This window comes from Oncorhynchus masou, chromosome 5 (assembly GCF_036934945.1).
Source record: "Oncorhynchus masou masou isolate Uvic2021 chromosome 5, UVic_Omas_1.1, whole genome shotgun sequence".
NCBI classification, from domain to species: domain Eukaryota; kingdom Metazoa; phylum Chordata; class Actinopteri; order Salmoniformes; family Salmonidae; genus Oncorhynchus; species Oncorhynchus masou.
In genome coordinates, this window is record NC_088216.1 from 63,538,040 (window position 1) to 63,555,047 (window position 17,008).

Genomic DNA, 17,008 nt, shown 5'->3' on the forward strand with positions numbered 1-17,008 from the left:
ATAACTGAGTCAGGTTTGCAGGCCTCCTTGCTCTCACACACTTTTTGTCCTTAAGGCATTTTACTACAACTCTGGAAGTATGCTTGGGGTCATTGTCCATTTGGAAGACCCGTTTGTGACCAAGCTTTAACTTCCTGACTGATGTCTAGAGATGTTGTTTCAATATATTCACATAATTTTCCTGCCTCATGATGCCATCTATTTTGTGAAGTCCACCAGTCCCTCCTGCAGCAAAGCACACTCGCAACATGATGCTGCCACCCACGTGCTTCACGGTTGGGATGGTGTTCTTTGGCTTGCAAGCCTCCCCTTTTTTCCTCCAAACATAATGATGGTCATTATGGCCAAACAGTTCTATTTTTGTTTCATCAGACCAGAGGACATTTCTCCAAAAAGTATGATCTTTGTCCCCATGTTCAGTTGCAAACCATAGTCTGGCTTTTTTATGGCGGTTTTGGGGCAGTGGCTTCTTCCTTGCTGAGAGGCCTTTCAGGTTATGTCGATATAGGACTCGTTTTACTGTGGATATAGATACTGTTGTACCTGTTTCCTCCAGCATCTTCACAAGATCCTTTGCTGTTGTTCTGGGATTGATTTGCACTTTTCGCACCAAAGTACGTTCATCTCTAGGAGTCAGAACGTGTCTCCTTACTGAGCGGTTTGACGGCTGCGTGGTCCCATGGTGTGTATACTTGCTTACTGTTGTTTGTACAGATAAATGTGGTACCTTCAGGCATTTGGAAATTGCTCCCAAGGGTGAACGAGAGTTGTGGAGGTCTACAATTTTTTTATCTGAGGTCTTGGCTCATTTGTTAGGATTTTCCCATGACGTCAAGCAAAGAGGCACTGAGTTTGAAGGTAGGCCTTGAAATACATCCACAGGTACACCTCCAATTGACTCAAATGGTGTCAATTAAAAATCAGAACCTTCGAAAGCCATGACATCGTTTTCTGGAATTTTCCAAGCTGTTTAAAGGCACAGTCAACTTAGTGTATGTAAACTTCTGACCCCCTGGAATTGTGATACAGTGAATCATAAGTGAAATAATCTGTCTGTAAACAATTTTTGGAAAAACGACACAAAGTAGATGTCCTAAACGACTTGCCAAAACTATAGTTTGTTAAAACAAGAAATTTGTGGAGTGGTTGAAAAACGAGTTTCAATGATTCCAACCTAAGTGTATGTAAACTTCCTACTGTACTAGTGCTTCAGTTTCTTGGGCTTCAGGAATGTGACTGAAAATGTTTCTCAGGCCTTGAAAAATATAGTTTTTACTGATTGAACATATTTTTAGTGTATGTGGACACCTGCTCGTCAAACATCTCACTCAAAAATAAATGGCATTAGTATGGAGTTGGTCTTTGCTGCTATAACAGCCTCCACAGTGGGACATTTTCCACTAGCTTTTGGAACATTGCTGTGGGGACCTGCTGTCATTCAGCCACAAGAGCATTAGTGAGGTCGGCACTGATCAATCAATGAAATGTATTTATAAAGCCTTTTTTCCATGATCTGTTATCACAAAGTGCTGATGTTGGGGGATTAGACCTGGCTTGCAATCGGTGTTCCAATTAATTCCAAAGCTGTTCGATGGGGGTGAGGTCAGAGCTCTGGTGTGGAAGAACTTGACTGACCTGCACAATCTCAACAAACCATTTCTGTATGGACCTTGCTTAGTGCATGGGGGCATTGTCATGCTGGAACAGGAAAGGGCCTTCCCCAAACTGCTGCCACAAATGGGCCTAGCCCGAACCATAAAAAACAACTCCAGACCATTATTCCTCCTCCAAACTTTACAGTTGCCACTATGCATTGGGGCAGGCAGCTTTCTCCTGCCATCCGCAAAACCCAGATTCGTCCGTCGGACTGCCAGATGGTGATCCATGATTCATCACTCCAGTTTCCACTGCTTCAGAGTCCAATGGCGACGATCTTTACACCACTCCAGCCGATGTTTGGCATTACACATGGTGATCTTAGGCTTGTGGGAGGCTGCTTCGCCATGGAAATTAATTTCATGAAGCTCCCGACAAACAGTTCTTGAGCTGACGTATCTTCTAGAGGCAGTTTGTAACTTGTAGTGAGTATTACAACCGAGGACAGACAATGTTTATGCGCTACATGCTTCAGCACTCAGCCGTCCTCATTCTGTGAGATTGTGTGGCCTACTGTACCACTTTGTGGCTGAGCCGTTGTTGCTCCAGATGTTTCCACTTCACAATAACATCACTTAGAGTTGAGCTCTAGCAGTGCAGAAATTTGAACTGACTTTTTGGAAAGGTGGCATCCTATGATGGTGCCATGTTGAAAGTCCCTGAGCTCTTCAGTAAGGCAAATGTTTGTCTATGGAGATTGCATGGCTGTGTGCACGATTTTATACACCTGTCAGCAACAAGAGTGTGGCTGAAATAGCCAAATCCACTAATTTGAAGGGGTGTCCACATACTTTTGTATATATAGTGTATAAGGTGTATATAGTGTAAAATGCTGTGGTCAAGGATACGACGGTGCCAGTTCAAGGAGAGGAGCTTACTCAGGCTTTCAAAAGCGCATATCAGACCTGGAGCATAATGTTTCTTAGCTAGTTTATGAGTTTTAGTTTAGCAAACAATCTCTCTGCAGAAACGACAGTTACAGGATGGTAAAAACAGCTTGATTGCTGTAGCAACTTCAGGGATACTGCAGTGAATGGTGCTTCAAATACAGCTATTCTGCAACATCTTTAATTGAGCCTCTCATTCTTCTTAATAGCCGGCCTCAACACGTTACGGACAGAGATGAACTGTATAGGAAGATCTGGGGACAGGTCGTCTGGTTACTGGACAGCCAATCAATTGGCAGATGTCACGTCCTGACCTTAGTTAGTCTGTGTTTACCATACAGAACTGTTTCGTGTCGTTCACTCTTTGTTGTTTTTGGTCATTTAGTGTTCTGTTTATTTTATTAAACATTGTGAACACTTACAACGCTGCACCTTGGTCCTCTTCACCTTCCACCTACGAATATCGTTACAGAACCACCCACCACAACCGGACCAAGCAGCGTGGTAACCAGGAGCAGAGGGTTCTGAACTCCTGGACATGGGAGGAGATTTTGGACGGTGAGGGACCCTGGGCACAGGCTGGGGAATATCGCCACCCCCGTGAAGAGCTGGAGGCAGCTAAAGCTGAGTGGTGGCGTTATGAGGAGTTAGCACGGCAGCGCAACATGGATGAGAGGCAGGCACTGTGCTATGCCGTGAGGCGCAGTGCGCAGGCATAGCCCGGTGGGCTACATCGCATTTCCTTGTATCGCCCGGTCTAGAGTGGGCATCGAGCCAGGAGCAATGAAGCTGGCTTAGCGCATCTGGTCTCCAGTGCTTCTCCTCGGCCCGGGTTATATGGCACCAGCCCTACGCACGGTGTCCCCGGTTCGCCAGTACAGCCCAGTGCGGTCTGTTCTACTCCGCCGCACTTGCCGGGCTACGGGGATTATCCATCCAGGACAGGTTGTGCAGGCTCGGTGCTCGAGACCTGCAGTGTGCCTCCACGGTCCGGTCCATCCGGTGCCTCCTCCACGCACCAGGCCTCCGGTGGCAGCCCCACGCACCAGGCTGTCTGTCCATCTCCTCCCTCCAGGTGCTCCCTCCTGTCCAGCGCTTCCAGAGTCTCCCTCCTGTCCAGCGCTTCCAGAGTCTCCCTCCTGTCCAGCGCTTCCAGAGTCTCCCCCTGTCCAGCGCTTCCAGAGTCTCCCCCCTGTCCAGCGCTTCCAGAGTCTCCCCCCTGTCCAGCGCTTCCAGAGTCTCCCCCTGTCCAGCGCTTCCAGAGTCTCCCCCCTGTCCAGCGCTTCCAGAGTCTCCCCCCTGTCCAGCGCTTCCAGAGTCTCCCTCCTGTCCAGCGCTTCCAGCAAAGTAGTTCCTTTTTTATGTCTGTGTTTACCATTCAGAACTTTTGTTTTTGGTCATTTAGTGTTCTGTTTATTTTATTAAACATCACGAACACTTACCACGCTGCACCTTGGTCCTCTTCACCTTCCACCTACGAATATTGTGACAGCAGATGCAAACAGATTATCATATTTAGAGGACAACAGTTTGAGGGCTTGAACAAAAAAAGCGGTTTGCGATTTTGTTCATACTAGTGAACTGGTGTTTGAGTTGTGTGGTTGCAATTATCAACAGTCCCGTATTTCTTCTATATCTTGGCGTGCATCATTCAAGACCAAGTTTAAATTGTGTACAGCGCAATGGACATATAATGCAGAATGTCTCAGGATGACTGTCTGGGTTGGCAAAACAGTCGGGCCCTCAACCTGAACCTACAGGCTGTGGTGAAAACATTTGCACACAAAAAAGGAGGATTTCAGGAGCCCAGGGAGCTCTCAAGTTGGATTTAATGTAATTTACTTTGATTATTGCAGCCCATTTGTGTAAGCTATTAGCCAAACAAAACCTGCTGATTTCAACAATAAATAGCAGAGTGGCTGAATTTATCCTCAAGCCAACTACATTTTCCCTCATTGCTAGGCTATTTGATGTGTCATTTTTCAATATTTTTTGACACATTCAATTTTTGGGGGACAAACTCCGACCTTGCTGGGGTCCAAAGAAACTGTTATGCGAGTGTTGTTATGGCAACTGCAATTCATTTGCTTTGCTCAAGCAACATCCATTTCAATATACAGTGCTCAAAAAAATAAAGGGAACACTTAAACAACACAATGTAACTCCAAGTCAATCACACTTCTGTGAAATCAAACTGTCCACTTAGGAAGCAACACTGATTGACAATACATTTCACATGCTGTTGTGCAAATGGAATAGACAACAGGTGGAAATTATAGGCATTTAGCAAGACACCCCCAATAAAGGACTGGTTCTGCAGGTGGTGACCACAGACCACTTCTCAGTTCCTATGCTTCCTGGCTGATGTTTTGGTCACTTTTGAATGCTGGCGGTGCTTTCACTCTAGTGGTGGCATGAGACGGAGTCTACAACCCACACAAGTGGCTCAGGTAGTGCAGCTCATCCAGGATGGCACATCAATGCGAGATGTGGCAAGAAAGTTTGCTGTGTCTGTCAGCGTAGTGTCCAGAGCATGGAGGCGCTACCAGGAGACAGGCCAGTACATCAGGAGACGTGGAGGAGGCCGTAGGAGGGCAACAACCCAGCAGCAGGACCGCTACCTCGGCCTTTGTGCAAGGAGGAGCTGGAGGAGCACTGCCAGAGCCCTGCAAAATGACCTCCAGCAGGCCACAAATGTGCATGTGTCTGCTCAAATGGTCAGAAACAGACTCCATGAGGGTGGTATGAGGGCCCGACAGCCCAACACAGCCCAACACAGTGCAGGACGTTTGGCATTTGCCAGAGAACACCAAGATTGGCAAATTCGCCACTTGCGCCCTGTGCTCTTCACAGATGAAAGCAGGTTCACACTGAGCACATGTGACAGACGTGACAGTCTGGAGACGCCGTGGAGAACGTTCTGCTGCCTGCAACATCCTCCAGCATGACTGGTTTGGCGGTGGGTCAGTCATGGTGTGGGGTGGCATTTCTTTGGGGGTCCGCACAGCCCTCCATGTGCTCGCCAGAGGTAGCCTGACTTCCATAAGGTACCGAGGTGAGATCCTCAGACCCCTTGTGAGACCATATGCTGGTGCGGTTGGCCCTGGGTTCCTCCTAATGCAAGACAATGCTAGACCTCATGTGGCTGGAGTGTGTCAGCAGTTCCTGCAAGAGGAAGGCATTGATGCTATGGACTGGCCCGCCCGTTCCCCAGACCTGAATCCAATTGAGCACATCTGGGACATCATGTCTCGCTCCATCCACCAACGCCCCGTGGCACCACAGACTGTCCAGGAGTTGGCGGATGCTTTAGTCTAGGTCTGGGAGGAGATCCCTCAGGAGACCATCCGTCACCTCATCAGGAGCATGCCCAGACGTTGTAGGGAGGTCATACAGGCACGTGGAGGCCAGATACACTACTGAGCCTCATTTTGACTTGTTTTAAGGACATTCCATCAAAGTTAGATCAGCCTGTAGTGTGGTTTTCCACTTTAATTTTGAGTGTGACTCCAAATCCAGACCTCCATGGGTTGATGAATTTGATTTCCATTGATAATTTTTGTGTGATTTCGTTGTCAACATATTCAACTATGTAAAGAATATTTCATTCATTCAGATCTAGGATGTGTTATTTTAGTGTTCCCTTAATTTTTTTGAGCAGTGTATTATTTGATGTAATTATACAGCATTGCTAAACTTTAGAATTTCCACACCCCAAAATGTATCTGTCAGACTGCAAAGATTATCTCAACATCTCACTGTGCTCAAATGTGGGAAATATTTATGATGAGTAAACATTATCAGGGCAGCCAGGTGGAATAGTGAAGGAGCCCCATAGCTGCATTCAAGACTGGAGTGGATGACTGTTTAACCTCCACAGTATCCAACCTCAGTATCCATCCTTAGTGTATTGGTACTAAGGTTTCATTTCGAGTGGTTGACATCTGAAAGCTTCCACACGCAGCTCCTGCCAGCAATTTTTTGTGATGGAGTGTGAGCCGTCACAACTGATCTATTCAAGGCTTTGGCAGTGGTGTACTGACCAGTGGTGTACTAAGTGGCTAGCCCAAGCTCTCTCTTTCCGCTCTCTTTCATTCAGACCTCCTGATGAGACTCATTGTTGTTGTTGTTTATCATTCTCCATGAGGCTTCAGTTTACATCCCTTCATCAAACAGAATAATGGCAGCTGCAGAGAGCGAGAAACAGAGAGAGCGAGAAACAGAGAGAGCGAGAAACAGAGAGAGGGGGAGAGAGAGATAGAGACAGAAAGATAGGGATTTGGCTGTGGAGCTCTGGCTTTCTGCTCTGTCTGTGAAAGGTTTAGGGGGTCTTATGTGAATAGAATGCTTTATCTCGGATTCATTAGTGACTTTGCCCCTGTGTGTGTGTGTGAAGTGACTGTCTGTCCTCATTAAGGCCTCTGATAGAATGGCTCTGTATTTACCATTTGTTCCGAAGGGTAGGCACCATTATTTGTCGTCATTAATACATAGTAAAGGCTGAAGGCCAGAGACAGGGTGTGTTCACACACACTGGCAGCATTTCACTTCTCCCGTCCTTCATGCACACAGTACTTATGGAAATCAGAATGGGTAAACACGGCCTTGGGCTTAGTCAGGTATTTAATCATATTTAATAACACCTTCCACGACAAATAACAACAGCAGGACCAATACCTTTGCTGACCCAATAATCACTTGGACGGCGGACATAGCGGAGTGTTATTCATACTAATTGAATGATTAGCTGAAGAAAGTTGCTGAGCGGTTCAGGTGCAAAGGAAAGCAGTGGACCCTCTGACCCACACCAACCAGTCCTGGCAATATGCCTTCAATTACAGCCTTTTAATGAATGACCCTCAAAGCCCTGATCATCCCTGGGAAAGGCTATATCTGAGACAGACTCAGAGGTCATCTCAGAGGGGGATCATTAAGAAATCCTCTGCAGGAACTGTATGAAGATTTTATACATGATTGCAACCCAAACACTAAATAGCCCAACTTCATCATTATTGATTATTCAATCTATGATCTGGCTGAGCCTGCTCCTCTAATTGTTCAGGTAGTCTTCTCTGGGAGCAGAGACTTCATCTTGTTGCTCCTGTCAAATACCATGTCTATTATCAATTGTTCATACATAGAGCATGTGCACTACTATTTTAACTATCAACACATTTAAAAGTTACAATATATCCTAATTTGCAACCTACCTTTCAACATGGTCCTAAATACTGCTCCTCAGTCATCATAGCAATGCAGTATCATAAGAAAATCTTAAAAATCTCTAAGCATTGTTGTCAAAATACCTCTGAAATCTTTCATTCAAAAGACACACTCAAGTTTCCATCGATCCTATTCACAGTGGTTCTGGGAAATATGGAATAAGTTATCATATGAAAACATCTCAACAGAAGGGGCTTTTGTTTTTGAACAATGTTAACGTCGACCCTGTCCTCTCACTCTCTCTAAACATCACTGCGTGGATGAATATTCTGAAGGTAATCAATCTCAATTAGGTTATTGTACTGTATCTCAATTATTGTCATTGTACTGGAAATATATGTTTTAACTGTGGCTTGTTAACATAAAGTTATGCAGAATTCAGAGGTGTTGAATGTATGTGTCTCTAGTATACAGTACCAGTCAAAAGTTTGGACACCTACTCATTCCAGGGTTTTTCTCTATTTTTCTTTATTTTCTACATTGTAATAATAAAAGACATCAAAACTATGAAATAACACATATGGAATCATATAGTAAACAAAAAAGTGTGAAACAAATCAAAATATAATATTCTTCAAAGTAGCCACACTTTGCCTTGATGACAGCTTTGCACACTCTTGGCACTCTCTCAACCAGCTTCACCTGGAATGCTTTTCCAACAGTCTTGAAGGATTTCCCACATATGCTGAGCACTTGTTGGCTGCCTTTCCTTAACTCTGCAGTCCAACTCATGCCAAACTATCTCAATTGGGTTGAGGTCGGGTGAATGTGGAGGCCAGATCATCTGATGCAGCACTCCATCACTCTCCTTCTTGGTCAAATAGCCCTTACACAGCTTGGAGGTGTGTTGGGTCATTGTCCTGTTGAAAAACAAAAGATAGTCCCATTCAGCGCACATCAGATGGGAGGGTGTATCACTGCAGAATGCTGTGGTAACCATGCTGGTTAAGTGTGACGAATTCAAAATAAATTGTGACAGCGTCACCAGCAAAGCACCCTCAAACCTCCTCCTCCAGATCATCCGTTCACCTACTCTGTGTCTCACAAAGACACAGCGGTTGGAATCAAAAATCTCAAATTTGGACTCATCAGACCAAAAGACAGATTTCCACCGGTCTCATGTCCATTACTCGTGTTTCTTGGCCCAAGCAAGTCTCTTCTTCTTATTGGTGTCGTTTAGTAGTGGTTTCTTTGCAACAATTCAACCATGAAGGCCTATTTGACTCAGTGTTTGTAACTTGAACTCTGTGAAGCATTTATTTGGGTTGCAATTTCTGAGGCTGGTAACTCTAATGAACTTATCCTCTGCATCAGAGGTAACTGCGGGTCTTCCTTTCCTGTGTGGGTCCTCATGAGAGCCAGTTTCATCATAGCGCTTGACGGAGTTTGCGACTGCACTTGAAGAAACTTTCAAAGCTCTTTACATTTTCCGGATTGACTGACCTTCATGTCTTAAAGTAATGATGGACTGTCGTTTCTCTTTGCTTATTTAAGCTGTTCTTTCCATAATATGGTCTTGGTCTTTTATCAAATAGGGTTATCTTCTGTATACTATCCCTACCTTGTCACAACACAATGGGCTCAAATGCATTAAGAAGGAAAGAAATTCCACAAATGTACTTTTAACAAGGCAATTCTGTTAATTGAAATGCATTCCAGGTGACTACCTCATGAAGCTGGTGTAGAAAATGCCAAGAGTGTGCAAAGCTGTCATCAAGGCAACGGGTGGCTACTCAAATATAAAATATATTTTGATATGTCTAACACTTTTTTGGTTACTACATGATTCCACATGTGTTATTTCACAGTTTTGATATCTTCACTATTATTCTACTATGTAGAAAATAGTAAAAATAAAGAAAAACCCTGGAATGAGTAGGTGCGTCTAAACTTTTGACTGGTACTGTATATTTAGGCAATAAGGCACAAAGGGGTGTGGTATATGGCCAATATGCCATGGCTAAGGGCTGTTCTTATGCATGACGCAATGCGGCATGCCTGGATACAGGCCTTAGCCTTGGTATACTGGCCATATACCACAAACCTCCGAGGTGCCTTATTGCTATTATAAACTGGTTACCAACGTAATTAGAGCAGTAAAAGGTTTTTGTCATATCTGTGGTATACGGTCTGATATATCACGGCTATCAGCCAATCAGCATTCAGGGCTCGAACCCAGTTTATCTAATTATCTTTAGAAAAGCAGAATAAGGGTTTAAAAGCAGTGCAACATCCTGCGGTAGTATATCACCTGCAAATTGACTCCCTCTTTTTTGTGTACCAGTCCTGTTAAGAGAAACCATCTGAAATGTTATGATTTGTGGAGACCAAACTCAACTAATTGGCCCTTAAGTCTGCTGTATTCCTATCTGCACTGCAACAGGCAAACAACAAGTAAACAACCATGCCTGTCAAATGAACTGGTCGCACATCTCAAACCAAATGAGGAGTTTAGGCTACACTGGGATGTTAACGCTTTGGAAACAGCAACTCTGTATTTCTGTGGCTTATTACATATTGATGTATGCAGTTATGCACAAGACACAGGGAGTAAATTAAAACAAGCTGTTTGATTGCACACAAAATTGTGTTTTAGTTAGTTGCAATTGACAGTTACTAAATTACTTAATGGAGGAATGTTGGCAGATCTGTGTTGTGCCTGGTGAGGGGGTGCATAGTGGCTTCAAGGTATTCAGACAGCGTGCACAAGCCAAATTCTCTCCTTTATTAACTACAATCCGGCAGATGCCTTTCTCCTGCTGTGGTGGAATCTTACTGTTGTTTTGAATCTCATAAAGGCTCATTACCAGTACCTTAATCAGTGTTGAGGCCTAGCGTGGGGCTGCTACGCGTGGGCTGTACCTGGCCCCATCTCTCCCTGCCTCTGGCTGATTACACACACACACAATGCTAATTATCCTACATACTCATATTTCTTACCTGAAGCCAATTCATTGTGTTACACTTTGTTTCTGAAACAAGAAAATAGACCTGTGCCCACTTTGTTCAGGTATTGCACATTTTTAAGAAGCATAGGAAGCTTTTTGGAGTGGGTCCTAAAGAAATATATAGTTATTTAGGCCATTAACAACGTATAATTGAGTGGTAGTTAAACCTGTCATCCTTTTCTAGGAGAGGAGAACACACCAGGATGGTTCTGTGCAGAAGATGAAGGGAAGACCATGGCACCATTTTGGCCTTTACTCACCTGCCGTGTGCCTGTCTTCGCCACCAAATCCTCGGACAGGAAGGTGAGTTCCAGCTTCAAAAGCCTCTTTGCTCGGCTCAAGTTGTCTAGTTAAACAGACTAGTGTGCGGTCTTCAATAGTTTTAAGGATTGTTTCTCAGACATGAACTGAGATACACTGTATGGCTTAACAGAATGGCCGCGGCCCATCGACATCACCACTCAATCAATAATCACAGCATCTACAAGCAGAGAATGAGGGGCATGTCTACTGTGCTACATTGCAGTGCAGTTAAACACAGTCTTTTCCCATTGACGGGTAATCAAAGAGTACTTGCTGCTGCACCCCAGGAGCTAAAAATACACCATCTCAGGGAGGATCTCGCTCCAATGGTCCTAGAGTCTTGGAACAGTACATTCCCCAGCAACGCTGGCTAGAAAGTGGCGATCAATAGAGCCTGTTAAGAGTTGGGAGCCTCGCATAAATCAACTGGCAAACTGTAAGAGATGAACTAAAAGGTTTTCAGGACTCAGTCAAAAAGGTATCAAATCAATTTGCAGTGGCTGGAAGATGATATTTCTGACTACATTTTCAGCTATAATGTAGTTACAGGGCTTGCAGTGCAAGGTGGGTGGGGGATGCCAAATTACCATGGCCACCAGGGGAGGACGTTATAAAGTGATCATGCAATTACCTTAATGGCTATGGGACACCTAAGCATAAATCAATGTTCTGACATTAGATTAAGATTCCACACAACCCAATAGTCTGTCTGGAAGCCATATGGGCAACGGAGCAAGGGGGGTCCTCGGCAGCTGGAACAGTGGAGTCTGGAGGAGACAAACATCCCTCTGTATTATTGTGGGTTTTAGAACGTTCCCAAAGGATCGCATGGGGCTTCTGGATTCTTCTACTAATGTCTGGTACACCTGCTGAGAGAGTGAGCCAAGGCAATTAATGGATTTGGAGCCAGCAGGACCACACTGCCCCAGAGGATTTGCCCACATTCTCTTTTCCTAACACAAACAAATGAGACACCTGAGCATGCCAACCAAAGGGCATGGAAACCATGTCTGTCATATGAGCTGACCACAAAACTGCCTGATAGCGAATTATTTTCTCGGGATGAGAGACGTTGTTGTTGTGTTTACATGAATGTGCAGGTGAGTTTCTGAAATGTATGTGTTTATGCATGTGTGTGTGCCTGCACTGTGTGTCTGTGTTCACATTAGCTGTTGCTGGAGCGCATGTGGAAACAGGGGGCTGGAAGAAGGTGACATTAAAGGGAGTGACTAAGTCTTCCATGCAGAACAGCCTTTGATTAGGGGCTTAACTCAACAACAGACCCCTCCCCCCCTCTTTTTCTATCCCTCCCTCTCTCTGTCTTTCTCTCATTCTTTCTCCCTCTCTTTATCATCCTCTCTTTCTCTCACTCTGTCCCTCCCTTTCTGTCTCTCTCTCTCTGTCTCTCTCTCTCTTCTCTCTCCAGCTCAGGCTTTGCACTTCCACTGGGAAGCACACGTCTATACGTGCCAAAGCTCCCAACATCTCTTTCTCCAGTGTTGGCAGCCTCACTTGGCAGTCTGACTTACAGTGAGGGCGAGAAAATAAAAAGAAGAGATGTGGCTGAAGGAGCCAGAGCCGTTTCCAACAGAAAATAAAGTTCTAAAGCAGCGTAGCATGAACATGTGAGCAGAGCGCGGGTCACCTGAGGGAGCTCTGCCAACTGATCACTGCTGTGCGCTCTGGACTCTGCTCACTGGGAGGTGGAGTGGGCTGCTGGGCAGATTCGTTAGGCACCGGAGTTAACCCTTATCACAAGTCTCTGTTGAGTGAGATCAGTAGGGATTGACTGACACACACTCACACACTTACGAGACCCAGTCTATCTGGCATGGTTTGCCCCACTTCTGAGGCACATAAGCAGAAGCTGTTATCGCTAATGTAGCACATCCTGTAGCCCTTTGTTGTGCTTGAAATTAATTATAATCTCTCAACCATGCAATTCCTCAAACTTTAAACTCTACTGTATGTTGAAATCAGGTCTTTGTAGAATATATTATATACATTATGCTATTAGGACACCATACCTCTACCCCATGTGAACTTGATGTTCATTTAACTAATACTGAGGGGTGAAAGAGATGGCTGTTTCAAAATGCCCAAGGAGCTGGCCGTAGGCTGCTGCCTGTGTCTAAGTGTTGGCTGGTAAAATAATTTTAGTTGGCTTACAGTCTGTGGTGCTCAGCTTGAATCCCCCAGACAGGGCCCAGCTCTCCTTCCACCACTTCACTTTCCTCCAATCTCAATTCTGAGTAGGCATCTGAATGTCACAGGGATGTGGTCTGCTGTGTTTCCAAGGCCACCCATTTCCATTCCATCTAGCATATGTCACACTCAGACGCTCCAAGGCCGGACTAATGGAGCGGATGCAATGATGATGATCCCCACTATCCTAGAGCAGATGAGTGGTTTAGTGTATCATATAGCAGCTCCATTGAGAACTTTGTATGTGTGTGTATGTATGTGAGCATGCGTGTGTGTGTGTGTGTCTGTGATGAACCTGTCTTTACACAGCAGAAACCCTCCACGTATCCTCCAGACTGAAAAGGCTACATCCTCAGCCCCTCATAGGGCTCTCACAGATCCAAGACCACAAAGAAAATAAATGTTACCATATTCCGTTTATGAGGCATTAGGAGAAGGAAAGAAGCTGGTGATGGCTGGTATGCAGCAGTAGAGCTCTTATACTACTTTTAGGGGTTTTCATCATGTAGGCTTTGAAGTGGAGAATGACAAGCTGGAAAAAGGGTTTGGGCTGCATCAGGTTAGCCTCCTTTTTCACTTTTTTTTAAGAGGATTATCTCCTGTGTCTCGGAACAGAGACTGGCTGGCTTGCATCTCGGCCTAATACACTCAATTAGTTCACAGAGATCACTAGCCTGGCTAAGCAAGGTCACTGTTATTTGTTTTTAAAATCCATTAAACAGACGTCATGGCAAGACCATCTTCTTTGTTCTCTTCATTGAGTACAGTGGAGAAACATTAAACATGGTCACTGGGGTCTCTGTGCAGTGGAGAAACATTGAACATGGTCACTGGGGTCTCTGTGCAGTGGAGAAACATTAAACATGGTCACCGGGGTCTCTGTGCAGTGGAGAAACATTAAACATGGTCACTGGGGTCTCTGTGCAGTGGAGAAACATTAAACATGGTCACCGGGGTCTCTGTGCAGTGGAGAAACATTAAACATGGTCACCTCTGGGTGGAGAAACATCTGGTCTGTGCAGTGGAGAAACATTAAACATGGTCACCGGGGTCTCTGTGCAGTGGAGAAACATTAAACATGGTCACTGGGGTCGGGTGGAGAAACATTCTCTGTGCAGTGGAGAAACATTAAACATGGTCACCGGGGTCTCTGTGCAGTGGAGAAACATTAAACATGGTCACCGGGGTCTCTGTGCAGTGGAGAAACATTAAACATGGTCACTGGGGTCTCTGTGCAGTGGAGAAACATTGAACATGTCACCGGGGTCTCTGTGCAGTGGAGAAACATTGAACATGTCACCGGGGTCTCTGTGCAGTGGAGAAACATTGAACATGTCACCGGGGTCTCTGTGCAGTGGAGAAACATTGAACATGTCACCGGGGTCTCTGTGCAGTGGAGAAACATTGAACATGGGGTCTCTGCGCTGGACTTGTTGTGCGTGTTTGTGCTGCTTGCTGTGCATGTCCCTCCCGCTCTCCGTCTCATCCATCTTTCCTGCTGATGGTGGGGATAAGAGAGGAGGCAGTGGCGTGTTCTACGACTGGCCCTAAAGGAGTGATTCAGTGCTGGAGAGGAGTTTGTAGGGGGGCCATCATCACTGGTCTCAGGCTGTAAGTGTTGGAGTCTATTTATAGCTTTGTTGGGTTTGAAAGAACTGCTGATTTACGACAATACTGACTTAAAGCTGTTGGTGACAAAGGTGGCTCGATTGGAAGGCTGTATGTGTGTTGCTCACCACACTGTAGACGACGTGCCCATGAAATATGGATCAAAAAAGAGGGAGAAAAATGGAAAGGGAGAAAGCCTTTTCCCTGATGATGCAACATCTGACTGTTGATTTCTCTCTCTCTCCCCAACATGGTTTTGGTAAAGTCATCAAAATGACACCTTATGCAATCGCTCTCTTCCTCGTTTCTTCATGAAGGTCGTTCTTTTCTTTTCTGAGCAGCAGATATCATCCTCCTCTCTGATTTGTGGGGAACAGATGCCACAGCATGGATTAAAAGCTCTTCCTTGACACAGATCCGCTGGGGCGTAGCAGGCTCCCTTTCTAGTCTGCAGCGCTATCCCTCTGGCAAACACAAACACACAAACAGCAGGGTGCAAAAGTGCCTGAGCCTGTCTGTTTGGAAAGTACACACTGTCCCCACAGCCATGTTCCCCAGCTCTCATCAAGGCTTTGCTTTATTAATTGCTAAAGCCGTAACCTCCCCAGCTCCCCTGTCTCACAGGAGTGGTGTGATTCATTAGGAGGGCTATAGATTTTTGGTGAAGGAGGGTTCATTTCAAACAGCCCTAATCTGCTGCTTGTTTATTCATCTCATTCTCCTCTCTCCTGGCGTGTCACCCAGCATCAGAGGAGAACTGATCTCTCCACACAAACAGACTGCCGCTGCTCATCCCCACAGTTCAAACGGGGTAAGGCGACAGGCCCTCGGAGGGAGGATTATAGGGATGCAGGAGGAAGTGTCAATCTGATTTCTCTGTGCTAGCTGGATCACAGCCGACGTGTCGCTTGGACTGATACGGCCAGGCCTCCTGGTCAATGCTGCGGGGTTGCTGGGCTCAGCAAAAGAAAAACTGCTTCAGTCCACCTTGTCACCATCGCGGGGACACAGTGACAGCACACAATCTCATACTGCTTAATACTCCTCATCAAAGAACCACTCACTACAGGGTCAGGGCAAACTTCTGTCATTTAGAGAAAACAACTCACTATTCCAACATCTTCACCAAGGTGTAGTGTAGACAGTGGCCAAGCTCTCATCTTTGTGGATCTCTTTATGTCAGCACTAAAGACTATCAGATGCCAAGTGTATTGAGTCAAGATAATGTTTTATATTGATGGTGATAGTCAGCACAAACTCAGCCCACCTCAGACCAATCTACACAGCAGAAGGCTATCTCTCCTGTGAGTAGTGTTACTGCTGTGCCGATCTGTAGGAACTTCAGAGGTAAACTCAAAAAGCACTGATGAAGTATGAGTTGTATTTGAAAAATACCAAAATTATGGTAATTAAATATGTATGAAGACAGGATTAATCACGTGCTTTACATTATCATCCTTTCAGGCCTCTGAATGATGTCGACATCATTATGAGTTGTTTGTGTGATTACCATGGAATTTAAATGGTTTTCACAACCCTCTGTTTTTCCTTGCTTAAAGCTCTTTCAGTCTGGCTTCCATCCATGTCTTCTTTTCTCTTTTCTACTGCTCTCCATACCAACAGAGGGCAGTGTGGTGCTAGTGTTCAGATGCAGGGGCAGCCTGAGCCAATGCACTGTTTGACTGCGAGGTCATCTGCATCTTGGCTGATCCATCGTTGTGACAGTTAACATACTAATTACTGTAAATAATACGTTCTCTAGCAATGCCTTGGAGAGGGGAGTGCCGCTCCCGTCCTCCACCCCCCTCCACCAGTGTCTTACTTCACTCTGTTCCTGTCAAGATAGTGCACAGACAAATTGTACAACCAGGAGGGGAACACAGCAGATGGGCTAAATGTTAGCCTGCTGATGTAAACATTCCTCCTTTTGTATGATATAAAAGGATACTCTAATGTGTCAGAATATGAAATCCATGCATCACTGAAGAGGAAGGAAACGAGTTCTGCATCCCACCCTGTTCTACCCTGTTCTGAATGTTCCAGTGTTCCTGTGTGTTTATTCTGTTGGTTTGTTCTGTCTTTCTCACAGTTTGTTCTCTCCTTCTCTGTTCTTCTCTACTAATTACTCTGTCAGTCTCTCCTCTACCTGAACAATACATGGCCCACTGCCAGGTCTTA

The 17,008-nt window shown here is 45.2% G+C and overlaps 1 protein-coding gene across 1 annotated transcript in view; it reads left to right on the forward strand.

Annotated features, from left to right (window-relative positions):
• Positions 1-17,008, forward strand: part of arhgef10la (Rho guanine nucleotide exchange factor (GEF) 10-like a) — a 117,272-nt gene that overhangs the window by 55,271 nt on the left and 44,993 nt on the right. Inside the window, 1 exon segment of the mRNA XM_064966416.1 lies at positions 10,899-11,017. Coding sequence (XP_064822488.1) covers positions 10,899-11,017 — 119 coding nt within the window.